Here is a 25,822-nt window from a genome sequence, read left to right on the forward strand (position 1 = left end):
TTCTTTTCATGGGCAAGGTGAGCCTCAAATTATGTAATGCCAAGGACCTTCTGAATGCAGTTCTGTAGCATTTCACTTGAGGTGATGTGGTCTGCCTTTCACTGTCAGCTTTGGGACCTTCTTACATGCTCAGAAGCTGCTGGAGCAGTGTTTTTACCCTTGCACCCAAAGCACTGTAATCCTCCCAGCCTTGTGTTTTCAAGTTTCAGACATACCTATGTCCGTTTTGCAGGGTGTCTTCTGGGAAGCAATTGCCACTGAGGGTAGCTGCTTTCTTCTTCCCTTAGTAGCTTTCAGTTTGGATCTTTGTACTAGGGAAAGCCAGTTCTCATTAGTAGATAAGAGTCATTTCAATAGCCAGCAATCATAACCCAGGAATATGCAAACACAGTACTTAATGAGCAATTAGAGCCAGAGAATGAAGCACTCACCCCTGGTCAAATCGTGCTCCCATCAGCACTGATAACCTCACAGGCAGAGATACCTCTAGGGACTTCGAGTGGATACTGAGGCAAACTACACATCTACCATCAGAAAAGCATTCTGGGGACTCCCTGTTACCCTGGAGAGGCTGCTTGTCCAGAGACCCTGTTGCATCTCTTTCCACTTCCCACTGATGGGAGTTTGCCCATTCTTCTTCTCTCCTTTGCTTTTTTTTTTTTTTTTTTTTTTTTTTTTTTCCCCACCCTTGAAGTTAACAAGGTTAAGTCAATATCTGCCATCAGCTGTGGGCTTTGTGCACATCAGCCTGTCTCTGCGCCCATTGTGGAGTAAGGAGCTTTTCTCTGCAGCACCTCATAGCCACAGAGACACCGGGGCAGGGGACAACACAGCCAGTGGAAAGACTCTTGATGAGCTCTGAAAATATGGGAAAGCAAATTATTAACAAACATAAAGTGCTATAAATGCAAGAACTGTGCTGTAATAATACAGCTAATCCTCACTTCCACTGCTTACCTCTATGCCATTGACCTTTTCAATTCTGAGTAACTCAAGTTGCAGTTTCCTTTGCTTTTTCTTTCTCTTCCCCATTACTTTGTTTCTAGGAGACATACCAGAGGTGTTGGCCCCTTGCAAACTCATGCTGAGGTTTTCCAGGTCTTCTGTGGTGACTGCTGCAGTTGTTACGGTCCATAGCTTTGTTTTTGGTTTGGTGGGGATAGAGCAGCATGGTCTTCTTGAGTAACGCATGCAGCCTGGCAGCTGAAGGTAGCACTTGGCTATTTCAAGCCAGCAGCCTTCTGTGTGGGATGAGAAGGAATGAGAAGCTGGCTGTGCTTGTACCTGTTCTCTTTTGCCTTTTTTTTTAGACCCACCTAAGTCTCAGCAGGGAACACTGTGATGCCCTGAGCCGGGCAGATCTTTCCAGTCCCAGCAGAGTGAAAGCCTGCATTGCTGCAGCAGAAGCTTTATCTGCCTGCATGAACATCCAGGTACAGCCCGGTGAGTAGAGAGCAGAGATTTATGTCTGCAGACAGCAGAGCCACTGTCTCATCCACAACCTGTGCTGCACACCCAGCACCACTTTGTGCTGTCCAGCCTCTGCAGATGCCCCCGAACCGCTGAAGCTGGTGGGGGTGTTCCCAGAAATTAGCTCACACACTTGGTGGGCAGCCCTGCAGGCTCCCTGGGCAAAGTAGGAAAGAAATAGAAGGCAGGAGTGTATTTGGGAAGCTAAGTAGCAGCACTGACCAAGGGATACCTTGGGGCGTAAGGTGTAGAGCTACAAACACTATTTCCCTGCAGTGCACCTGAAGCTGAGAGCTGTGGGAACAGGCTTGCAGGGTCAGCTTTCTTCTGGAGATATTGCTGGTGCTTTTAAAGGCCTAGCAGCTTCACCTAGGAGCACAGTCAAGCAGGGCTGGGAAAGCATTACCTCTGAACATCCATGGAGAAAAGTTGCTGCGGGGGTGACTGGCTTCATTCCTAGAGAAATCCAATTCACACTGCAAATGGCCAAGCTGGGGCATCCACACACCACAGGCAGGTCTGCAGGCGCCTCTGGGATCAGGCACCGCCTGGTCCAGTTTACATTAGAGTCGAGGCAGGCTTATGGCAAACATGCATACAGTTCTTCTAAATACCTGGCTATAAGACATTGTTGTCTGCCATCTGTATAAAACACCTCTTATCGTTTGGAAAGGAACTGGTGGAAAGGCATGTTTAGAAATTGTGATCTTTTGGGGCAACCCAGTTGTCTGTACTTGAGCATGGAAAAATGATAATTCATTTTAGCAGTATCCACTGTGGGTGTTGCTGGAGACCTGCTGGTGTACAGGGACTTGATCCTGGCATGAAACCCCATGCTTTCCTTATGAAGAGACTGGGTGTTTGTCCTTGGCCATGGTCAGAGTGATGGATGCTTTGCAATTATTTGGGTTTTTTTACTATAAACTCCCTCCCTGTCTGTATGTGCTTGGTACCATAGCAAATCTTTTCCCCTTTGTTGGCTTTTACATGGTAGTATTTACCCCAGAACTTTCTCCTTGAAGACCTGTTTTATTTTCCAGTGTGATGAGCAATGCTAGTCCTCAGGCACCACAGCTTGTGCCACTCAGTATCATGATACTCCCTCTTTTTTTCCCTCAAGGTTACCGAAAACTGCAGTCTGTGGCTGAGCAACTCATCATGTTTGAAACACTTAAGCAGAACTTTGAAAGCTCTTTCATCAGTCACATTACAAGCATCTTCGAGATGCAGGTGGGCTTTTCTCTGCACGTGGCAGCTCAAAGTCCTGGCACATTTGAATATTCTGGTAAAATGGTACCAGCAGTATAGGGGATGCCACTGTAAGAGGATTTTCCAAAAGTGACTCCCCAAAGAGGTCTTTTTACATACATTCACCCTGCCGCTGCCCCCCAGCCCTCTGGTTAGTTTTGCAGGCATGTGGAAGAAATTCAGCACAATTCTGTGTCTATCAGGCTATCAGCTTCCCTCCCGTGATAGTCTTTAATCCTCTGGTCATTTTAAAAACTGCTTAGGACTGAAGATTCTTGCTTTAGATTTTCTTCTTTAACTTTGGGGAGGGTGGTGGTTGTTCATTTGTAACATAAAATCCCAGGATAAAAGCCAATCCTTTGATCCTTTGATTAACATTTTCAAGTGCTTGTCTTGCAATTTAAAAGATATGGTGGACAATATCTCTGTGGGCAGAAATCAGAAAGGAAAATGTTACTCTTCTAGATTTCATTTCATGAAGAGAAAAGGAGCAAGTCACAAATCCTTGCATTATTTCCTTAGATCTTTAGCATTTACTTTCAAGCATTGACTCAAGGCAGGGATGTGACTTACAGAGAACTGGGAGGGAACTGTGGGATCTCCATCCCTGGAGTTTTTCAGACCTTGACTGGACACGTCCCTGAGCAAGCTGCTCCACCAGCACCTGTTCTGAACCTGCTGAGCTCCCATCCCACCTACAGGACTCTGACTCTGTGGGTGCAGTGTCCCAGCTCTGCCAGACCCTGGCAAATGGACTGCATCAGCTGTGCAGCATCCTTCCCCTCCACTGGATCCCACCCCTCCGAGGCATACCCACCTCCCAGTGCTTGGAGGGACAATTTCCAGCATGCTCCCCAAAAATGAGCTTTTCATCTGTGTCTTCTCCTGACCCCTGTGCTTAGTTGGAGTATCCCACATATTAATGATGGGGTAGCTCATTCCTCTGGGCTCAGAATTGTTCTTAGGACATGGGATTAAAGCTAGAGTTCAAAGTGATCACGCATGCTCCGCTTTGCCCTTTAAATCTGCTTCTCTAACATATTCAGAACTGGAAATTCAAGGACAATAATGAAGCAATTATTTCACAGAGCTTTTCAAGGCTATGTTTTATTTGACTCTTTCTGCTGTTTCTTCTGCTTTAGGGTAATGCTCAGGTCCCTGCTCTTGGTCAGCCTATTGACAAGCTATCTGCACCAAGCCATGGACTCCACCACGAGGAACTGGTGCCCTATACCCCGCTAATGGCCTGGCTGAGGAACGCCAACCCAGTTCTGTTCTGCGATCTTCCCAAGGTATGGCTGAAATCCTGAACAAATATTGCAAACCACTCACCACGAACAGATTAGTCAAACTGCTTAATTCATGATGAGAGCTTGGTTTCACCAGACCCATACCACCACAAGCTTCCAGCATTTGGCCCTTCTAGGACAGCACCTAGCCAACTTGGCCACATGATGTTGGGCCACTGTGCTTGACAGAAAGCAGTCTGGGAATCAGTGGTAGACACTGTGTTGAAGGAAAAGGTCTGAAATGATACAATTTGGTCTTTTTGCTTTCACCTGGCCGTTTCTCTACTTTCCAGGTTTATGCCCAGAAGCTCAGCAGACTCTATGACCGGGAAATCAAAGCCTTTTTTGAACAAGCCAAAACCTTCTTGTTAGGAAGAAGAAAAGGAAGTGAGTGATTTGCAAATATGACCTTTGTGCTGCTGAGCAGGGATTTATTTGCAAGTAGGGAACACAGCAATCATCCTCCATCACAGGTGTCTTCCCCAGATTTTGTGCCATGAATTTACTTTCTCCTCCATGGACTGTGTCTGCAGTTGGCAGCACGTGACAGAGCTGACTGCTTTACACCAGGCAGTGTTTGGGTGAGCCTTGGCTCCGGCTCCGTGTATTCAGTTTTGTTTAGCTGCTTGTCAGAGCTGTAGCTTGTGTGCACCTTCCCTCCGCAGGACTGAGACCTGATGCATGGGTGGCTGAGACTGTGTCCTGAGGAGCCGTAAGAGAGAGGGATGTGGGACTGCCTGGCTAATGCCTGGTCCAGCAGAGCTGGTCACAGACTCCTCAGAAACACTTTTCCCTGTAGAGATGGCACCAAGCCTGTCCCCGAAGACACGAGTGTATTCATAGCAATATTTGTGAGAGCAGAATGATTTCATAGTGAGGTGACTGTGGGGCTGTGTTGTCCCAAGGTGATCATTTCAACAGAAATCACTGCATCTGACTCAAAATATTCCAGTCAGGTGTTTCTGAAGATAAAAAGAGAAACTGATCTGTCTCCTCTGGAAGTTTTTGATTGTGCAGAAGTCACATTTTCCTTCAGCAAAACAAAGCACTGTAATGGAAAGTTCCATGCCAGCTTGGCCCAGCTTGAATGTCAAAAACCACTTTGCATGGTGTGTTTAGTCTATCAGAGTGCGAGCCCAGCTTCTTCCAGCACCTACTTAATCACTTGTGTCCAGACCCCAGAGCCAGAGGACAAAGCCTAGGGAAGGAAATGAGGCTGGTGGCTGAAGGAGCCTGGTGAAGGGCTCTTCCTTTCTGTACTTGCTGTGCTGACCCCACAGCAATGATTGTACCCACAGCCTCTGTCCAGCTGACCCAACTGCCCTGATATTTGCCCAACCTCTGTCTTCTGGGATGAAGTTCATGACATTCTTGTGGGGTACAAGGGATTGTTAAGGAGCCTGGGCCATGTGCATCTGGAGGGAGCTACCCTGAGGCTGCAGGGTCAGATCATTGCATGTGATTTCCACTTCTGTAGCCCTCCAGGGCCCTTTCCCTCGGTTTCAGAATTGGCCATAAAGGGAAGGGAGAATATTTGCGTTGTTTTGCTGTAATCTCCTCCCTGCTCAGTGGATCTGTGAAGAATCTGGTGAGTCTCAAGCAGGGACAGAGAAAGCCTATGCTAGCAGCAGCTTGCACATGAGTGGGAATGGGACACTGCTTCTGCTGGCAGTGTTTCCCATGCTGGGGTGTCAGAAGAAGCTTCCTCCATGTCCCAGGTTTTGTACTGTTGCCTGGCCCTGCATCATTCTGGGTGGGACCACTCAGCATCACTTCGTTCCGCATCACAGCAGCTGTAGCAGCTCCCACCTCACAGAAGTGAAGAGGCACAGCATTGAGAAGCACAAGAGGACCTGAGTGTTGGGTCTTTTCATCCCCTTACTGCACTCACAGTACTGCCCCAGTCAGTCCCAGTCCGATGGGCCAACAGCAGCACACTGTAACTCCCAGATGCTGGCAGCTGTGTCTGAAGAGAGGGACACAGGAGCACGTCTCAGGTCCTGGTTTTGGGTATGCATCACAGCTGTATGTCAACATACCCACCACCCCTTCCAAATCCTCCCTGCCCAGTGCCAGTTCCCCTGGGAAAGACACCCAGCCACAAATACTAGGAAAACAGGGGACCTCAAGACCATGGGACCAAACCAGGACGGACAGTGCTGTCAGTGTACATGTACCTGCAACAGAGCACCCGAGTCTTGAAAAGAAAGAAAGAAAGAAAATTTCACTTAAATAGTCTTTTGTCACTGGAAAGAAGAGGAGTGGAAAAGGAAAAACACTTGGGCTTTTTCTCCCTGCTATTTGTCATTTTCAAAAATTTATCCCCTTTGAAGGAAGAAACCGACAGTAGAAGCTCAGATGCTGATCTTTAATTAAAATATTCCTTTTTGAATTTTTACTAGAAATGGAGAAAGTGAACACCTCCAGGAAATATTTTTATAGTCACCAGAAACACATTTTTCCATGCCAGAATGATTTGCCAAACTATGGAGCCAAGAGAGGGAAAAATGGGGATCAAAATCTCTCTGCTAGTTCCAGCAGAAAAGTAGTGACATGTTAAAAAGGATCAAAAAATAAGTTGTGTAGGGAAAGTCAGCAGGACATTATTACTCTCCTTGTAATTTAAAAACAAGGTAACAGGCAATTAAATCAGAGACATGCTGAAAAGTGGTGATAGGAAATTACTTGTGTGTAATGCCGTTAACCTGCTGTACTTGTTGCTACAAGCTGTCACAGATGCTGGAGGACTCAGGAAAGCCTATAGCAAGCAGATAACAGGAAAATAGAAGGAGGTGGTAATAATAATCCCAGGATAATACTGAGATATGGATTTTCTGAAAAAGGATATAATTTCATGAGAACTGTATAGAAAGACCCTTCTCCCATGGGGGTGTTACAACACACATTTTCTCCCTGAATGTCCTCTGTCCTCCTCAGAGGTGCCAGGGACACAGCAGGGCTGGAGCACTTGATGCATCACTTGTTGGCTCTGGGCTACAAACGCTTTGAACATTTTGGTCATCCCTGCTGCTGCAATCTGGACACCAGGGAGGAGGCCTATGTTCAAGCACACAATGATGGGCTGGTGATGGTACCTCATGAGGGTGTATTGGCCCAGGTGGAGGGCCCCGAGCAGAGCAGAGGACTGTTCCCATGCTTCCTTTCAGCTCACCAGAGCTGTAGTGTCTGAGGAAATCTCTCGCCAGGGCAGCAGTCAGAGCTGGTGGTATCATACCGGGACAGGACATGGCCAGTTCGTGTGGCTCTCCATGACTCGCTTGCTTTGCCATCCCCCTGCTGCCACACAGCCGGTGCTGGGTCTTGTCCTTGAGTGTCCAACACTGCCCACTCTCCTTGGAAGAAGGGGTGCATGCACGAATAAATCAGTCGTTGTAATGAGATATTCTAGTCAGGACCAATTTGATTCCAGCTTCCAGCTCTTACTGCCTCGTTCATACGGGAGCTGGCTCACCGTACAGCTCCTACGCTCAGCTCCAACAGAGAGGGACATATGGTTTGCCTCACCTGCCACATTGGGTAAAACAAATAGTTAAAAAAGGTAACATGCCTCTCACACACCCCTCTCCTCCATGCCTGGACACAGCTTTTCCTGGGGAAATGTGCTCTTTCTCACTTAAAAATAGGAATTCCTGATAAGAGGTAATGAACTTACTGGCAGCAAGCAAGCCTGGGGAATTAGCAGTGGGGAAGCAAATTCCAATCTGTGGTTTATAAGATAATGTGATCAAGCACTATTTCCTGAAGAAGGGTGATTGCTTTTATTCAAACAGAAGGAAATAACAAAGATTGCATATAGGATAAAGAGGCCCTGGTTCCTATTTGCAAAGTGATTGATGGGCTCTGAGCAAGGGACTTTAATTCTGCTGGGCGATAGAAAATAAAAACACCCAAGTTTGTCTCCTCCAGAGAACAGCTGGGTCTGCTCAGAAAGCCATTAAAATGGGGGATATTGCAGGGGCAGAGATGGCTATTAATGAGGACCTTTATGAAAATGGACTTGTTAAATAAAAAAATAGATAGTGTAGGGCATGTGTTGCAGCCAGTCTGCCTGATCCCCTTTTGGTAAATGTTAAACCAGTGATTTCCTTTCAGTACTTTGTCTGTCTTTAATGCCTATGTGAGTCCCATAAAATGGGAATAATTAAAATCCCAGGAGAAAATCCAGTGTCTGCAAAAACCATTGCAGCACTAGAAGGACACTTTGATGGCTACAAGCCTGTTACTGCACTGTTATAAATCACTCAGAGGTGTCTGCCTGTTGCTGGTCTTGCTGCCATGTCCAGGATGAGATGAAACTGGTTTGGTGGGTGCTGGGGTGTGCTGGTACCATGCTTTTCTCCCTGTGGTGAGAAGAGGTCTGGGACAAGTAGGAAGCCCCAGGCTTGGTTGGGGATGCTCAGCCCATCATTAATGTGAGCAGCACACCATGTCACTGCAGAGTGCGACTGGTGATGGGGGAGTTTTTAGAAAGTTGTATCCACAGCGCTTCTGCCAGCCACTCTGCAGAAAGGCACCTTCCCCAGGGCTGGCGGTGCTACCAACTGAGATTTGTCTGTCCACCCCTGGACATCCTGCAGACAAAGTAGGAGGGAGAGCATCACATCTCCTCTCACCTCCCTCCAGAGGTGAAGCTGACCTCTCCTTGGCTCAGGGACATAATGCAGGGTCCGCAGCACCCCGGCAATGCCTGCACGTGGCCTTCTGCGGAAGGAGCTTGGCAGCAGCGGGCACTGAACGCAAGCACAGTTTCTACTAGCTCCTGGGGACCTTCAGAGACTCCTGCTGAAATATTTTCTGCAAAATTGGTTGGCCTCAGCCTGTTTTGCAGGGAAGGTTTGGCTTTGATGAAGTTCTGCAGGAACCTCATCCAAGGTCTTCCCTGATGTTTCGCCGGCTCAGCTGCTCGTTGGGGTGAGCTGCTGCATGGATGAAAGCCCAGGTTGCAAGGACACTTGCCTGATAACATCCCTCATCCTTGCTTTAAAATATCCCAGGCTTGCTCTAGCTCTCTGTGCCTCTTTCTTTCTACTGATTACCCTGGCAGTGAATTTTTAGGGTTGATTCCCTGCCCTCATAAAGGATTATTTATGTCAATTGCTTCTAAATATACCACCTGATGATTTATTGCCTTGTTTCAGTATTATAGGAGAGTTTAGAAGGCAAACCCCAAGCTGTTTATAATTAATTATGAGCCAATAATTAAGTCTTTTCTCCTCATTTTCTTATTCCTTTTTCCACATTAAAAATTACAGGCTCGTAAAATTCTTTCCTGTTTGCTGTGGGGAGATAATCTTTTCCTGGTTTTGCCACTTTCCAGCAAGTGAAATTATCATCACCCGTTGCATAAGGGTGGGAAAAAGATTATGAAGCAGCTCATTAATTTTCTCCATGGTTTTAGCAAGGCTGAGGTCACAATCAGGGCTGGCTGTCATTTCTCATCCCAGCTCCACATGTAGGGCATATGACAAATCCTTTCCAAAGGTAAAAGCCCTGCAGGTAGTGGCTCAAACAAGGATATTTTGGATGCTATGAGAAATGGAGAGCTGGCCTGACTCACCCAGGACCTCTGGGGTTAGTGGAATGACATAAATTTTTAGAATTAATTAGAAAATGATATGGATGTTTCCCCACTGAGAGTATAACAGTATTTTTTTAATGCACATTTCAAAGACATTTTTCAACTTTTCCACTTAAGCCAAGCACCCAGTGAAAACACTGTGGTAAAAACTGGTAATATTTGGAAAGTATATTAATTTCCAGGTGAATGTTCATACTTTTAAAAGGCTAGTTTTTGAAAAAAGCCAACCCTTCCATCTGCCTGGGTATTGTTTTATGGCAATTTACTATCAAAACTAAGCAACAAATATTTTTCCTCAAACTTGCAAGCATTTCTGATGATTTATGTTTTTATCACCTAGATTTTTTCCCTCCCCAGTCCTTAAGAGTTAGTATTAAGCACTAGATGCAAAGGGGTAAGCATCACAGACAGTGAAATAGAAAAAAAGTTATGAAAAAGATTGCAGCAGGTGAGAAGGCAGATTAAAAAATGAGAGCAAAACCTGCATCCCCCATATATCTGAATCCAACAGGAAAAGGCCAATTCACGCATAAGATCAGACATAAAAAGAGACATTTTAATCTGTTAAAATGATCAAAGGAGCTGGAGAGGCCAAGAGGGATGGAGATGTCTAATCACCTACCAACAAACTATGCAGGTCTTCAGGAAAGTTTAGAGAAGCCGATGGCAATGGGGAGCAGACAGCAGTCTCGATGGAGTCTCCCTGGGATCAGAGAAGGCCAGGAGGACACACCAGACAAAGACAATGTCATCAAGGTAAGGAGCTGAGGTTTTCTAAAGGGTTAATGTGTCCCACAGTGACTGTGCCAGTGCTTCAACCCATCCCATGGTCCTTTCTCTAGTGCTGTGTACCTGGAGCAGAAGCAGAAATGCTCTACATGGCTGACCTTCATTTCACCTAGATTTCACTTCAGGTGGACATGGACATCTAGTCCAGTGTCCTCAGTGTGTGCTAGAAGGCTTTTCTAACATGCCTGATGGTTTCTAAGCAGATGTTGGAGCAGGTACTGAGAGAGCTGCAACCCCTTTGCACCATGGAGCAGCAGTTCATTGAGAAATTCTTCCAGCTAAGCCATGACGCTGCAGACCTGCAGGTGCTAAAGGTAAGTGCGAGGACTATGTCCTCTCCAGTCCCATTAGCCAGCCATCCCTCCAGCTTGATACAAGCCTCTGCAGACACAGTATGGTGGCTGCTTACCTCTGTCAGATACCTGCGCTCTCCTGGGCTCTTGTCCTCTACTAACTGTCAGTGGTGTCAGTAGTGGGGAAGCTTAAGACCTCTGATGACAGAGGAGAATAGGCTTGAACTTAATGGATGGCTCCAGCAAAATCACAGGATCTCTAAGCATTAAACACAGAACTCCAATATGAGGTGGCAGAAACTCAGATATCAAGTTTCCTCTCTTTGAGGGAGGGGAGACAAATCGTAATTTCCATTCCATTCTTTCTTTCAGGCATCTGCCACTAAGGAAGTAGAAAGCACAACATCTCCAGAGGACCCTCCTTGCACCAAGCCACGGAGCCAGTACGTGGGTCATCAGTTGGCTGCTCTGACAGGGGCATGGTCTGGACTGTCCTACAGGGACTGCCTGAGGAAATGATGGAGGATTTTTTTTTCACCTCTTGACCATCCTGCTGCCTACTAAGTGGTCTCAGGTTTGCACCCTGGGTAGCAAAAACCCAGAGAGACTGAGAAGAACCTACTGGTTCTGCCTCTCCCCAGCACAGCAGCTCTGATTCAGGGTGGATCAGAAAATGAGGTTTATGTTTCATGGAAAACCCTATGGTTTGATCAGTTTTATTTCCTTATTAGCAATGTCCTAATGTGAAAATATACTGTAGAACAGAAATCTTATTAAGAATGTCAGCACAAGAACATTGAACTTTTTCATTTGGCAGGCAAACCAGGACATTTCAAAGTCCTTTTATGAGCAGAGATGGTGTAGAGTTGAAGGATGACCCAAGCATAAGCAGGCTCCATTGCAATACAGATGCCTTTGATTCTTTCTTTAGCTTTGTCCTTGCCTCTGCAGCTGGCCACAGGTCCCTCCCCATTTAATGGCTTAACTTTTTTATCTTTTTTTTTTTTTTTTTAAGACTAGAAGAACCTACGACCTGGCTGCTGAGTGAGATCTTCAGTTGCCTGGAACCAGAGCTGAGAGGATTTCTAGATGTTTGCAATAAGGTCCACCCATTCAGCTGCTTGCAGGTCCTGGTTACCTTGAATGACTCCATCTTTGAGATGTGGGGCTCTTCCTCAGCTCTCCCCTCATCCTTCCTCAACAGTGTCCTGGGCAACATGCTGCTCCTGGCCAAGAGCAGCTTCAACAAATGCATCGTGAGTGTCAGCTGCAGTAAGCCCAAGTAGACCTGAGTGATGTTTGACCTCCATCACAATCACCAAAACTTCTAACATGATCTTCACTGAAGATAGTACTGGCTTGTATCAGACAGGGATCTGACTCTGGTTTTGGGAGGACTAGACCCTCACAGCATCAACGATTGTGTCTGTGTGAGGGAGGTGGGACACAATAAATGTAAGAGCCATCTGTGCCTCCTCTTACCAGCATGGCCAAACCAAAGGGTTTTCCCCCATGTGGAGTACTGGGAGGCTGTGGGAATGAAGGCATCATGTCAGATGGCTCTCCTGTTCTCATGCTGGCTTCCAGGCCCAAGCAACAAGGAGGTGATTGTGGCAGGGGCGTGGGGGGTGACAACCCATCAGAATTGGCCAATAAACCTTTCCCTGAGTCCACTGAGTCCTCATGTTGACATCAGCTGTGTTTGTGCCAAGACCTCGAGAAGCAAGTCTGCTCATAAAACAGCCTGAGAAGAGCATGAAGTGGCAGTGGTCAACACCTCTGCCCTAGGAGCTGTGGGTGTCTGCCTGGGGAGATTGCAGTGCTGTGTCTGGGCAAAGAACCACACAGCCTGGGAGACCAGATACACCAGGTCCAGGAGAGTAACTAGCGCAGATTCATGTCCAGCCTCAAACAAAGATCATATAGCTTCCCATAGAAGATACTGTAAATAGAGAAAGTGGTACACACGAATGATTACTTTGCTTGGTTTTTGGCCTGTGCCTTAGTGCACCATAAAATGAGGCTGGGGCCATGTCAGATCTGAGAGTGCCATGTCTTGTGTGTTGTTGCCAGGGGAACTTGTGCAAAGAGATTGAGGAGACAAAGATGCCCAGCAAGATGAAAGGCGGGATCCTGCCCTCTGTGAGCCGCTTCGAGGAGTTTGTGAGCTTCTCAGAGGAGGTGTTCAGGACAGCTCGGCGGAGAGGGGAGCTGGACAAAGCACATCTCAGGCTGGCCATCAGTGTCTTCAGCAGCAGTGAGTACAAAGGCTGGTGGCTGGATTCATCAGACAGGAAAATGTATAGCTGCAGCTTCAAGAGTTACTAGCAATCAGCTGAGCCACCAAAGCAGGGTATGTGCAGGCTACCTGCCTCCTGGGCACTGTTGGGAGCTGAAACTCCCTTCACTCAGCAAAAGCCTGGGAACATCAGACAAATTCAGAGGCCATGGCATGCCAGGTGCATGGTGTCTGCCACACTGGGATGGTCCCAGCTGTGACAGGGCTGAGACACATATGCTTAGCTTTGAATCTAATGTCAACCTCTCCTGTCCCACTATGGAGGGAGTAGCTCCTCACTACATATCAGACTCCTTACAAGCTCAGAGGTGTCGGGAGCAGTGGCAGCCAAGGAGCAACTTTCCTCAAAACACCAATCCATATTGGTAGGGAGATAGGGGTTGGGAGAGCAAGGCAGGAAGACTTTGGTAGATCCCTGTGTTGTCCCAGCTGGTGCCCACAGCTATTTGTCAGTGGAGATACCCTGCGTCCCAGCCTGGAGAGGACCTGAGGAGCTGAAGAAGTCACAGCTCCAAGTATTCAAACAACAGATCACAAGGTGGTGTAGAGAGGCAGCTCCCACCTGCAGATGAGCCTGGGGTGACCCACTGAATAACAGCTCATAAATCCATGAACACAGCCCCTTCCAGGCTCCATCAATATTTACAATGAAGCAGGTGAGATAGGGAACCTTGCTCATGAACAGGGATCAGTATTTGTGTAACGAATAGTTACTCCCTCTGGTACTGGAAGAAGTCAGTCGGTTCAAATGAGACAGCCTAATGACATGTTTACTGCCTTGAGTGAGAAGGGCCCGCTCTGTTCTGCATGCACAATGAGCTACTCAAGCTCTTGCCCTCTCCAGACGAGCTGGTGAGTGGCTGGCAGCGTGGTGAGCTGTGCCTCCACTTGGGAGGCCAAATGTGTGCCATGCTGACGTGCTGCTCTAGCGCCCAGGGCAGAAATAGACTGGACAGGGCTGGACTTGGATGTCTCTCCACCCTTTTGGGTAAACAGTTATTAAATGTCACGACCCCAAGGCTCTGCAGGGCAAGGTGGATGAAGAGGTGAACAACCTGTGATGATGCTCACCTGAGCTCATGGTTAAACCCTCCACTGGTGACCAAAGCCTGACAGTGTCTGCCTCTCACGTCCCTCTTGACCCAGCCTGCAAGGTCTTCTCTCCATACCTTATTTGTTTCTTTCTTTTAAGTCAATAGTCTGTCCTCGGCAAACCTGAAGGTCAACACAGATATGGTCATGATGGAAAATTTCCACCACATTCACTGCTTCCTGTGCCAAAAGAAGATCCACTGCCTGGAGGATAAGAAGAGAGAAGCCAAGCAAATGTATAGCGAGCACATGGAGAAATATGTCATCAAGTACCTGGGCCAGCCACTGGAAAAACTCAATGTGAGTACAGGATAAACTGACACTTGCATGGGTCTCAAAGGGCAACTGCACTTCCCAAAATTATGAATTAACTGGTGTTCAAATCACCCTTCCCCAAATCCAGTCTGGGTTATATTAGTTTGTTGTCACATCCCCAATGCTCCCACACCTTCTCTGACCACTTACTGGTGGGTTTCACCGTGCAGCACAGCTCCAGAAAGAACAGAGCTCAGATGCTGGTACCAGCTCTGCAACTCAGCCTCTGTGTAGCAGCATGAGGACCTGTATGGACCTCTGATCCGGGTTGCGTGCTTGTGTCTGACAAATGTTAATTTCTTTTTGCACGGCTGCCTAGGCTAAGTCACCTAATACAGTTTCACGCTTCCCAAGTGGCTGCTTTGTTAACTGAGATAAGAGCATCTGACTTTGCAAATTCAAACAGACATCCCCCTTCCTCCCAGAGACAATGGCTGCTCCTGAGACCCCTCCTCGCTCTGCTCCTTCTCTCTTCTCACCAGCCTAAAATGTCTCACAGTCTGAGATCAGCTTGAATAATTTATAGGGCCTGTTACTTTCAATTTGTTTCCAGTCTTTGCTGTCAAACATCTTGTAGGTTTGACTGGAAGATCAGCTCGGTGTCTCATGCTACCTGCAGCCCTGCTATGTTAATGATTTCAAACCCTTCCTCTGTGAGGAAAAGTATAATTCCATTGCTCACAAGCAAAGTGATTGCATTCTGCTCAGGGGTTTCTGGAGTCCTGACATGGCCTTCCCTAGAACACCACATACCTTTTCAGGTTTGAGCACAATTCACTAACATCAAGGGAAGTTGCAAAGGGGCCTAGGTAATGTAGGAGCACATTTCTGGTTTTGAAAACAGTTTATACATTTAGGAACCTCTTTCCCTCTGAAAATCCTTGGTATTTAGAGTATTTCTTCACAGCAGAACTGCAGTGGAAATACCCCAGACAGCAAACATATTATTGGGCTATATGAACAGGAAGGTAGACAGAAGGTTTAAGAAAGTGATTATTCTCTTTTTTCAGCCTTCATTAGACCAGATGTGGAACACCATGTCTAGCTGTGGCAGAGATAGAAATGTATGTCACATACACGTGTGACAAGAGGTGTTGTTAAACTTGAGCAAGGCCAGTGGAGGGCCACCAACATGGTGAGGAGAAGCTGAAGGAGCTGGACTCTGTCAGCCTGGAAAAGAAACAATTTCACGGGTACTTAGTAGCCACCTTCCCTAGAAGATTACTGAGGTGTATAGCAAGATGATGAGAGATAACAGTCAGAAAATGTAAAAAGGAAGGTTCCAGCTGGATAGAAGGCAAGAATGACTATGAGGATAATAAAGCATTGAAACAGTCTGTCCAGAGAGGTTGCACCTTCTCTATCCTTGAAGGTTTTCAAGACCTACCTTGAGAAATGCCTCAGATACACTTGTTTGAATTCAGTATTGAATTTGCTTTGAGCAGGATGTTGAACTAAAGACCTCCTGAGGTCCCTTCCAGCCTGACAGATTCTGAAAAGCTTATGCAGAAAAAATATTTGTTGGCATTGAGCTTTTTGTGGAGCTACACTGCTCTTGGTACTTTTCTGAAAGCTAGCAGAGGTCTGTATCCCTTGGGGTTGGCATAGCCCTGGGCTCTCAAGCAACATCTGTGCTTGGGGTGGAACATGTGCTCCTTTTAAAACTCCTCCCTACAGAACTGCCTTTCCTGCTTTCATACAATATCCTGGAAGAACTGAGAAAACTTGAGTTTTGCTTTACACTTCTGCAGATTCTGGGAACCCCCAACACCACCTCTGGCTTCAAACCGTCTGTAGTGACCAAAGCTGCATGAAGGAACATGAGTGATTTTTCCAGCAGATCCATTGCTCCATGGTACTGCAACCCTTAGAGATGCTGCTTGTCAAGCAGGGAGGGAAGAGAACTGGTCAAATTCCCAGTTGCCCTGCTTTCCTGGAGCAATCTCCAATACTTAATTTCCACTTAATTAGACATAGGAAGGGAACTGAGGAAAGTGGTCAGGTTTCAGCCCTGACACAGGAGTCCGCCCTAGGGCAGCTCATCAGTGAATGTCTTCTTGTCTTTCCAGCACTTTTTTGAAGGAGTGAAAGCCCGTGTGGCTCAAGGGGTGAAAGAAGAAGAGGTCAGCTTTCAGCTTGCCTACAGCAAACAGGAGCTGAGGAAAGTCATTGAAAAATACCCTGGCAAGGAAGTAAAAAGAGCCCTTGAGACCCTCTACAGGAAAATCCACAAGTATCTCTCCCCGGAGGAAAATCTTTTGCCGGTAACTGGCGTGCGGTCTGGGTGTAATGCTATGAGGTTTTGTGGGGTCCAGGACTGCAAAGCATGTATAGCTGTCACAGGCTGATGAAGGATGCTGACGGTGTGTTTTTCCCTAGGTGGTGTGGCATGCTATGGAGCAGGAGTTCATACGTCAGTACCAAGAGTTTGAGGATCTCATCCAACGCTGTTATGAAGGCTCAGGTATTGCCATGGACTTCACCATGGAGGACTTGCTGAGCTACTTCAACTCCATCACTCTGTCCAACATGTAGAGGCAATCCCTTTTGGATGTCTTTTGACTTCCAGAATCCTTGTCTGCAGCTACACCTTTAAGGAGCTAAACTCAAAACCCTTCCTGAGTTGAAGTTTGATATATGGGGATCCCATCCTGAACTTAATGCCAAAGTGCCTCTGACTTATCGGTCTTTGGCTAGATGTCCCTTGGGGAAGTGGAGTTCTCAGACCCAAACCACATCTTCCCTGCTCTAAGAAACCATTAGGCAGCTAGTAAAAAACCCCCTCCCAAACCTCAGATTTCTGCCACAGTGAGTGCTGGTGCTGTATGTTTTTAGCAGACCACATCCCAGTGAAGCTGAACAGTGAAAAGCATCTTCCCTCCAGGAACTCTCTCCTTTTTATGTACTCTCAGATTTTACAGTGAACCTGTGCTAAAACAATAGGGTGACAACACTCTGAGACACCCAGATGTGTGCAGTGTTACTATATCCAGGTATCAGAATATGCATCATTGCTCATTACTTCAGTAGACACAGATGAAATTTCAGAGTTACTACCATAAAAAATTGTATTGCTTTTAGTTAAGAAAGAATTTACTTGCATATAAACTGGAGTGGAGCAAATGCTACAGTTCTAGAGATCCTCATTCATCTTTCAGGGAGTTGCCTGTTCTCATCCCATTTTCTTATGAAACATCCTATAGCGACATTTCAATTTGCTAATCTATTTTTGTTGTTGAAAATATGGCCTTTGTAACTTGTGATGGTAATCATGGGGTTAATATGATGTCCATTATAACCTTCTCTCTAAAAAGAAGGACTTTGGTCCAGTACAAAATAACAAGCAGGTCCGTAGTGATGACACAGGGTCAAGGACCAGGATATCAGTCTGTAAGCTGAAATCCAGACCAGCAGGATAATTAGCCAGGCAGAGGCACACCTGGGGCTCGACTGAAGACCAGCACCCCTACACCAAAACTCCAACATGGAATGAAGGCCCTGAGAAGAGCTTAAATATGCTCCAGGGCCCATGGATGTGGGTGGAAGCCCCCAGGTGAGTCTGGTCAGGGCTACTAAAGTCAATTGGTGCCCTCAATGCCCTGTCAGGTGACAATGTCAATGGTACTGTTGTTAGCACATGTGGAAACAACCTTGGGAGTTTTAGTAAAGAAAAGATATTAGATTTTTCCCAAGAAAATGAGCTTGGGGAAGTCCGCCTTCTGTTGTCCCTCTGTCTGCCAGCCTCACTGTGTAGCTGTTGAACCTCTTGGTCTGGAGTGGATAGGACAACAGAAATCACCAGAACAGTCAGCTCTGGCATGTCCTGTGAAAATCGGGGGCTGACAGAAGGAAGAGGTGTTGACAGCCTCCTTCAAGCAAGGCTGCAGCGTGAGCTGAGCTGCTCTCTGTCCTGCTTGCCCTGCTCTGGGCCAGCTGGCACACGGCTGCTGCAGAGCCCACATGAGTGGGGTGTCACCTGTGTTTCAAAAATAAGTATGGTCTGTTTTCCATAATTACTCTCAGGGCAGATTTATGAGCATTCTTACCCATTCAGAGCATTGGCATCCTCTTTGTTTCTGTTATTTTGGGTGGAGACTGGTGGCATTCCCCCCACTGGAGGACTCTTAAGGGACATCACTGTACTGAGGAGGAAGAGCTCTGGCTGTGGGATTTCTACCTCAGCTCTGCTTTCTCCAGTGTGAGTAAACCCACAGTGACCTTCAAGACCAGGAAGGCATGAAGGTGATGTTGCATGTTCCAGAATTAGCTTGTCTAACTTACTCACCCTCACTGTAGATGAAAACCCATGAAGTAGCTTTGGGGTAAATTTTGTCAGCCAGCTTGGACAATTAGGGAAGAAAAGTCCAAAAAGGCTGCACAAAAAGGATACAGGCACTTCAACTGCTCCCTCCCACAGCAACACACAGATGTCCTTTTCCCTTGACCCAAGGCAAAAAAACATTTTCAGCTACTTCCAGGTATCAGAAATTTGGGGTTTATTTGGCATGTTGCTGCACAGAGTGAAGTGTGGACAGCTTGGGTGAAGAAGGTCTGGGCAGAACAATTTTAACACAGAATGTCCTGTGCCTTGAACCACTTGCCCAGCAGCTTTTCTGCAGCCTGAACTGCTCAATCCTTTGGAGCCAACTGCGCAGAGAGCATCAGACCTTTCAAAACTCCATTTTATTTTTTTGCCAGATTTGGGTAGAGGAAGAAAAAGAAAATCTCTAACTCTGCCTCAGACCACAGAGAACCCCTTTGGACATGTCTGTTTGCAGGAAGGAGTGTCCAAAAAGGGGCAAAAAGCTGTGCACATCATCTTTTCTATTGTTCCTTGCTACCTATTGGCTGTTAGCATGCCACCTACAGCTCACACATCTTTTACTAGGGGGAGCCTGGAGTGCTCCCAGGGACAGCAATTGCCTCGAAGGGGCAATAAGACCTCAGCGTGTTGCATGGCAGAATATAATCTTGCTGGTAAAGAGGTGAACAGGCATGTTGCCCACTGCCGGGGAGGTGGGGAGCCCACTACAGCTTCTTGCCACAGCTGCTCTTCTCCAGGGATATCCTTGCTTCTTCTTAACAGTAAGTCACCCCAGCCTGAGCACCAAGATCAACTGTGCTTTAATACAGCACATTAACACATCTTTCTGTTGCAAGGGAAAAAATATGTTGCTAAAATATCCAGACTCTTTTTCCGGGATTTTTCAAGCAACTCTATGTAGTTGGACTTTCAGATCCTTTGGGTCAAGGTACACCTCTGCGGGGAGCAGTGTTCAGAGCTCCTGTTTCTAATCTCGGTTCCCCCCCCATTCTGCTGTGACGTTGCTGCTTGCACAGCTCGGCTCCAGGCAGCAGGAAGAGGACTGTCATAAGGGAACCGTCCGGCACTGGCTTGCACGATTGTTCATCTTCTCTCGCAGGTACTCAGCCTATTTTTGCAGTCCAATTTCCTTGCAGCTCTTTGCTGAGGGGTTCACATGGGAGGGGAGGGTTGTATTGGCAAGGTTTGCTGGGCAGGAGGTGGGAGCTGGAGGCTGTGACATGAGGGCCCTGCAACTTGGGAACACCCAGGAAGACTTCCTGGGTGGAAAGGACTTTGCAGAGGGATTGAGCCCAGGTTGCTCAGAGGTGCGGTTGTTAAACACCACACACCATCTGCAGCAAAGAGGAGCAGTGACTTTCCTCTGCCTCTGTTAACAGCTTCCCTCCATAACTGGTGCAATTGCCGGGCACAGTCTGGGCCATGCTGCAGTCCCAGCATGGGCTTGGGGACAACGAGGTCTTGCTCCAAGCAAGCTCCTCTGACTGCAGTGAGCAGATGTCCCGGTGAAACTGTGCCTGGTTTTATGCTGACCTTACTCCTGTGTCAGCAGGGCTTTGAGATCTCTCCTTGCCACTCTGCTGCAGAAGGGCAATGCCAGATCATATGAACCCAACCTAAAAGAAAACACCAAGAACCAATGTAAACCCAGGCTGCTGAGTCCCCTATACCCTCATGCCGCATCTCCTTGAATCTCTGGCATCAACGTCACCCACTGCTGATGACATCTATCACTTTGAGGGCAAACGTCAAGGAAAAAGGGGTTGGTGTTGTGGGCTGTTTTCCTGTTTGGTTTTGGGTTTGTTTTTGATTTGGTTGTTGTTTGGTTTTGGTTTTTTTGTTTTTCTGAGAGGCAACAGGAGTGTTGAACTCACCTTGAACAGGGGTGTCAGTGGAGAAACTATTGAGGCTCTCAGGAAAATGAATTGTCACTTGGCTCAGGATTTGGGGCTTTTTAAGAGCAAGAAGTAAATGTATCTAAGTAGAGAGCTGTTACTGATTTGAAAGAAACTTTACTCCATTTGTCATCGAGGGGCTTGTCACAGCCCTCCTAGTTTCCACAGCCAGGTTTTCTGAAGGTAAAATCAACCAAACCCAAAATGAAATTAAAACTTCACAGCCTCTCAGAAATATAATTCAGACTACCAAGGCCAGATCCATTTCCTTTTAACAGTTTGGTACAAAAGTCCTCCCAGGCTCTGGGAACAGCAGGAAGATCTGCTGTCACTGAGTTAAGCAGCCTGAGCCTGCTTTATATATGTGCTGAGGATCAGGGGTTCAGGGATCATCAGAGGGTCATCAGAGCAGGATCATCAGGGATCCTGATCTGGTGCAAATGGGGCTGAAGTGAAGCAGTGATGTGACAAGTAGGTCACTGAAATATTTTAATCACTCTTAAATTTTCCTAAAACTGATTCTTTCTGGCCAAGCCATCATGTCACAGTCCCAGAGCCCTCAGCTGTTCACCCCCTGGGATCAGTCCCACAGTGCAGTCATGTTGGTGCAAGTTCTCATCCTCTTGGCACTGGTTAGGGCCACTGACCTTATCTTATAGTCCATGTTTTACATCTACGTTATATAGGCACCAGAAGGGATTCTGTGCCCTTTCTGTACGATAATGACAGAGCCCCTTTCCACGGGGACACCAAGCAGCCCTGGTGCCCTCTTCTCCAAGGAATATTCTTCCCCCAGAGACATTTCCTACTGCACTGCCAGCAACCATCTTGTCTTCACTCTCTGTCTCTGCTCCACCTGGATGAGTGTCCACACCTGGACATGAACAAGGTTGGGAGGACACTAAAGGGAGTTTGAGGAAAGGATCACACACATGGTCCATCCTCGGTGCACACAGGTTTTTGTGCACTGGGGGCTCAGCATCTTGGTGACGTGAGCCCTCAGCGAGGACACACAGCTGGTCCTCCAGATCTGGCCGCAACCAGGGGCTCTGTCATGCTCAGGTTCCACCGGAGCAAAGCAGGGGTCTGAGGCCCTTCCAGGGAGGATAATTTATTGCTTCTGTACTTGTGCCACCTGCAGGCCAAGAGAAATCGGTTTGATCTCCATTCACAGTTCTGTTCACAGCTACCTACATCCCTGAGTAGCTGTGTGTCTAACCTTCATGTTCTGTGATTTTGCATGCTGGTTCCCAGGCCTGAGATGATGTCCTGGAAGGAAGAATGTATGAGTCCACCCTCATGTTTCATCCAGCGCTTGGACCACCTTGTGTTGACTGTGAAGAGCATTGAGGACACTGTGGCCTTTTATTCCAAAGTCCTGGGCATGGAGGTGGTGACTTTCAAGGTAACATGGGGCTCAGGCTCAGCTCGGGTCTAGCAGGCCTGGAGCTGGAGTTCTGGGCCAGTGGCTGGTCCTTGTGGATCCCTGATAAGGTCTCTGGGGAACCTCTCTGGGGTCTCTGGGGTGGGGATGGTAGGACCAGCACAAGCTGCAGACCATCAAGCTCTGAGTTTCAACAGAGTCAAGCTGTGTCAGAAGAAAGTCCAAACCATGCTGCAGAAGAAGTGATAAAAAAAGAAATGTTGTATGAAAAACAATTTCTAGGACAGAAGGAGGAGAACCCTCAAACCCACACATCCTATACAGAGCCTGACAGGCTCTTGTTTTGATATTTACATTACCAAAGAGAGGAAAAGATGGTTGACATTTTCAGAACAGCCCCAGCTTGTCTCCTGCCTGACCTTCAAGCCACTTGACCTGTTTTGGATGTACACGCTGCACCTTTTAAACTTCCAAACTTACGTCCTTCTCTCCCGTCCCCTCAGGTCTCATTAAAAGCACATGCATTCACATCCCAAGGCTACAGTGAGCCTCATTTTGTTCTTTAGGTGGGCACAGATGGCAGGTCAGTGTCCTGCATATCCATGGGGACTCAGCTGCCATATGAGCTTGCAGAAATCTCCTTGAAAATCTGCAAAGAAAAGAGATACCAAAACCTTCTTCCTCACCCTCTTCCCATTGCCTCATCTTTTTTCCCACTGCAGTGTCAACCTGTGCATTATTTGTGCAGCTGCTGCACAGGCAGGATGGAGAGCGCCCCAAGCTGAAAACTTACATCACTATGGTTTGGAAGTAGCTGAATATGGCTGTAGGACTTTCTTGAGTCACACCACATCTTGAGGGCTGTCATGGGAGGCTTGCAGTGGTCAGTGCTTGTCTTGGGTTGACATAGAAAGAGCCCAGAGTTTGCAAGACTACAGCCAGGTCCCCAGGACTTTTAGGACTTCATGGGTGAGTGGATGCTGAAGGCTTCCAGCCTGCTAAGTCTCAATGCACTTTGATTATTTTCTTTGGGCACAGGGAAATCGCAAAGCTTTACATTTTGGCAACCAGAAGTTTAACCTGCATGAGGCTGGAAAGGAGTTTGAACCCAAAGCTCGGCACCCGGTCCCCGGCTCTGCAGACATCTGCCTTATCACACAGGTGCCCCTGGAGCAGCTGCTGGATCATCTGAAGGTGAGGAAGGCATAGAGTGTCCACAGGGTAGTGTGACCCCAAGAGACATGAAGCCAGACCCTCCCAAGTGACACTTTCAGGGTCTGTGTCTTGAGGAATGTCAGAATTGTTTCATACAACAGCTCATGTTTTCAAGGCTGGGGGGGGGAGAATTCATAATGCCCTCATAAGACTACTTTAAGCATTAAACCCCTACTCTTATGTCTCCTCCTAGACCTGTGGGGTGATTATTGAAGAAGGTCCTGTGGCCAGAACTGGTGCCATGGGTCCAATAACATCCATCTACTTCCGAGACCCTGATGAGAACCTGATCGAGGTTTCCAGGTACTGCACAGATGCTACTGCAGTCAACGAACGGCAGTCCTAAACAGAACAACACATACTCTGCCTGTGTCCCAGCAGGAGACAGGATGCAGAAGCCAGGCTTTTGATGGCCAGTTTACAGGCTCAAGCTTTTATTTTGCAAACCTAGGACAAGTCTCAAACCCCAGCCATAAAAAGTGCATGAATCTTGACAGATTTCCCAAGGCAGCCTGCTCAGCTCTCACCCCTGGGTGTGAATCCCACTTCTATAAATCACCATCAATGGAGATTTCATGAGCTTCTTGGGAGATCTGTCCTGCTGCTGCTGCACTACTCTTGTTGGGACATTTTTCTTCACGTCTGACACCCCTTTTGCTGTAGTCGAAGCCCCTCGTTTCTACACTGTCCTCCATGAACACAAAAGAACCTCATCATAGTCACTTTTACACAGCTGAAGATTTCTGTCTCCCTTCCTCTCCATCTGCCTCTTTGGCTTAGGCTGGCTGGCACTGGTGGCTCTTACACCAAACCAGTGATTTAAATCCAGTTGTGACTGTTGAAACCCACTCCCTGTCTAGGAACTGAGAACTTGGCCTCAGTGTCTGACACAAAGTGTTTCTGAGGCTGAAGCTCTGTGCCTCATACTCAGCTCTGCTTATGGGGTTCCTGTCACCTGCGATGGGAAAAAGCAGAGAGGAGATGGCTGCATGGAGGGGAGAGTGTCTGAAGTCAGTGAGTTTACCTAGATTTATGCAGGGATGAGGGGGAAGTAAGGTGCTAAAAATACTGGCATCAGGCAGAAAAGAGCCTGGTTGCCCTGTTTTCCCAGTAAGGCAGCAACAGGACTTTGCCTGGCCCCTGCACCAGTTGCCTGTGTCTGGCCTGCAGATCCCAGCTTCCAATGGAAGGATGCAACCTTGTTCTGCGGCTGGGAGGGGTTTGCTCCTCGTTTCCATCCCCATGCACGACACATTTCTATGGACTGTTTCTCTCAGTCATTCATTTTTGGAACAGCAGCCTCCTTGAAAAACTTGACACCCTCTCATGGCAACATGTCTAGAGCCTGGGAGATTCTCTGGACCAGGGAGAGAAAGACCAACACTCTTGTCTTCCTCTGTCCAGAAGAGGCATCCAGAGTTTCTCCAGGAGTTCTAGCATGGAGCTGCCTGCATGGCACAGAGGGAGGCAGGACTCATCCCTGTGAGAAGTAAGGTGTGTCAGCAGAGCTAGGGTAGGACTCTAACACAGCAGAGTCCACTTGGACTCTGACTGATGGCCCTCAGTTACTGGTGACACTGTCCTAAGTTTTTTTCTTTTAATTATCTAAAAGGCAATTCCTCAATTATTTAAAAAAAAGGTGAAACAATAAAGAACGACTTGAGTTTTCTCAAGGAGAGCAGTTCCCCAGCTGGCCACACTGCGGTAGCAATGTTATCATTGCGGAAATAGCACTCGAAGGCAAAGAGGACTCTTCTGACCTCTACAGTCAAAATCCTCTCTAAAATTGAAACAATCCCTGAATTGTACTATTTTTTTTCTGCTGTCATTTCTTGGGAAATCCAAAATTCTTCTTGGTGTGAAAAAAATAGAAAGCCCTAAAAAACTCACTGCTTCAGAATATCAAAACCTTGTGCCGGTGGTGGCCGAGGGACAAAAGCTGCTTCCAGCTCGAGTTGAACCACTAGTGGGAACTAAAGACAAGAGCTGCCATGGCCGAAAGCCTTGTGAATGGATCCCCGGGAGGGGACCCCCGGGAGGGACCCCCGGATTGCGGAGCCCCCGCGGTCCCGGAGCCCGGCGGCTGCTCTCCAGGGTGCTGAGGGCCCGCCGAGCCCTGTTAATTGGCCAAGAGCCTAATTAATTTCTGGCGTGAGACTGTAGCTATTGATTGATTACTAACACGAATCCTGCCTGGCTCTGCACAGCAAGTGTCCTTTCATTCACTGAACTTGCTACCATAAATATGTTTGTGGATAAATGTTTCCTTTCCTTAATTTTAAGTCATTTATCTTGGAACAGCAATAGAAAGAAGGACAACGGCTCTTTTCTTATTCAGCCTGAGAGGAGAAGTTAGGGACTTCAGTGGCACCACATTAATCGCTGAATACACTCGCTGTCACACAAGTTGCTCTATAATTTTCACAGGCTATTTTTTTCCTTGGCGCTTTTAAGGCCTTGCTTCCCCTGCCAGGGGTTTGGGCTTCCTAATTAGTTCAGGATATGAAACGTTTGCTGTTTGAAATTGGACATAACGAGTGAGACACTTTCCTGGATTGGGATACTGGAGGCATTTTGAGGGTCCTAGGCCTTTAGAGGAAATAACATGAA

The 25,822-nt window shown here is 47.3% G+C and overlaps 2 protein-coding genes across 2 annotated transcripts in view; both read left to right on the forward strand.

Moving 5' to 3' along the window:
• LOC141964761 (exocyst complex component 1-like) overlaps window positions 1–16,929 on the forward strand; it is a 36,560-nt gene extending 19,631 nt beyond the window's left edge. Inside the window, exons 7-18 of the mRNA XM_074915462.1 lie at window positions 1,311–1,443; window positions 2,591–2,700; window positions 3,861–4,010; window positions 4,301–4,394; window positions 10,244–10,362; window positions 10,599–10,709; window positions 11,061–11,131; window positions 11,704–11,944; window positions 12,762–12,945; window positions 14,180–14,379; window positions 16,464–16,658; window positions 16,774–16,929. Of these exons, the coding sequence (XP_074771563.1) occupies window positions 1,311–1,443; window positions 2,591–2,700; window positions 3,861–4,010; window positions 4,301–4,394; window positions 10,244–10,362; window positions 10,599–10,709; window positions 11,061–11,131; window positions 11,704–11,944; window positions 12,762–12,945; window positions 14,180–14,379; window positions 16,464–16,658; window positions 16,774–16,929 (1,764 nt within the window). The remainder of the gene's footprint in view (window positions 1–1,310; window positions 1,444–2,590; window positions 2,701–3,860; window positions 4,011–4,300; window positions 4,395–10,243; window positions 10,363–10,598; window positions 10,710–11,060; window positions 11,132–11,703; window positions 11,945–12,761; window positions 12,946–14,179; window positions 14,380–16,463; window positions 16,659–16,773) is intronic.
• Window positions 16,930–19,775: 2,846 nt separating this feature from the next.
• On the forward strand, window positions 19,776–23,558 carry GLOD5 (glyoxalase domain containing 5). The gene is made up of 4 exons (XM_074915464.1): window positions 19,776–19,817; window positions 21,868–22,018; window positions 23,036–23,191; window positions 23,406–23,558. Exons 2-4 carry the CDS (start codon window positions 21,875–21,877, stop codon window positions 23,556–23,558), a joined length of 453 nt encoding a protein of 150 aa, XP_074771565.1. The 5' UTR covers window positions 19,776–19,817; window positions 21,868–21,874.
• The last annotated feature ends 2,264 nt before the right edge of the window (window positions 23,559–25,822 follow it).

This window comes from Athene noctua, chromosome 11 (assembly GCF_965140245.1).
Source record: "Athene noctua chromosome 11, bAthNoc1.hap1.1, whole genome shotgun sequence".
Taxonomy (NCBI): Eukaryota; Metazoa; Chordata; class Aves; order Strigiformes; family Strigidae; genus Athene; species Athene noctua.

Bases quoted from the DNA above. Each gene is read 5' to 3' on its own strand.
- GLOD5 (XM_074915464.1), top strand. From the start codon at position 21,875: ATGATGTCCTGGAAGGAAGAATGTATGAGTCCACCCTCATGTTTCATC. The intron at 22,019-23,035 runs GTAACATGGGGC...CTTTGGGCACAG, and splicing joins TGGAGGTGGTGACTTTCAAG to GGAAATCGCAAAGCTTTACA. The intron at 23,192-23,405 runs GTGAGGAAGGCA...GTCTCCTCCTAG, and splicing joins AGCTGCTGGATCATCTGAAG to ACCTGTGGGGTGATTATTGA.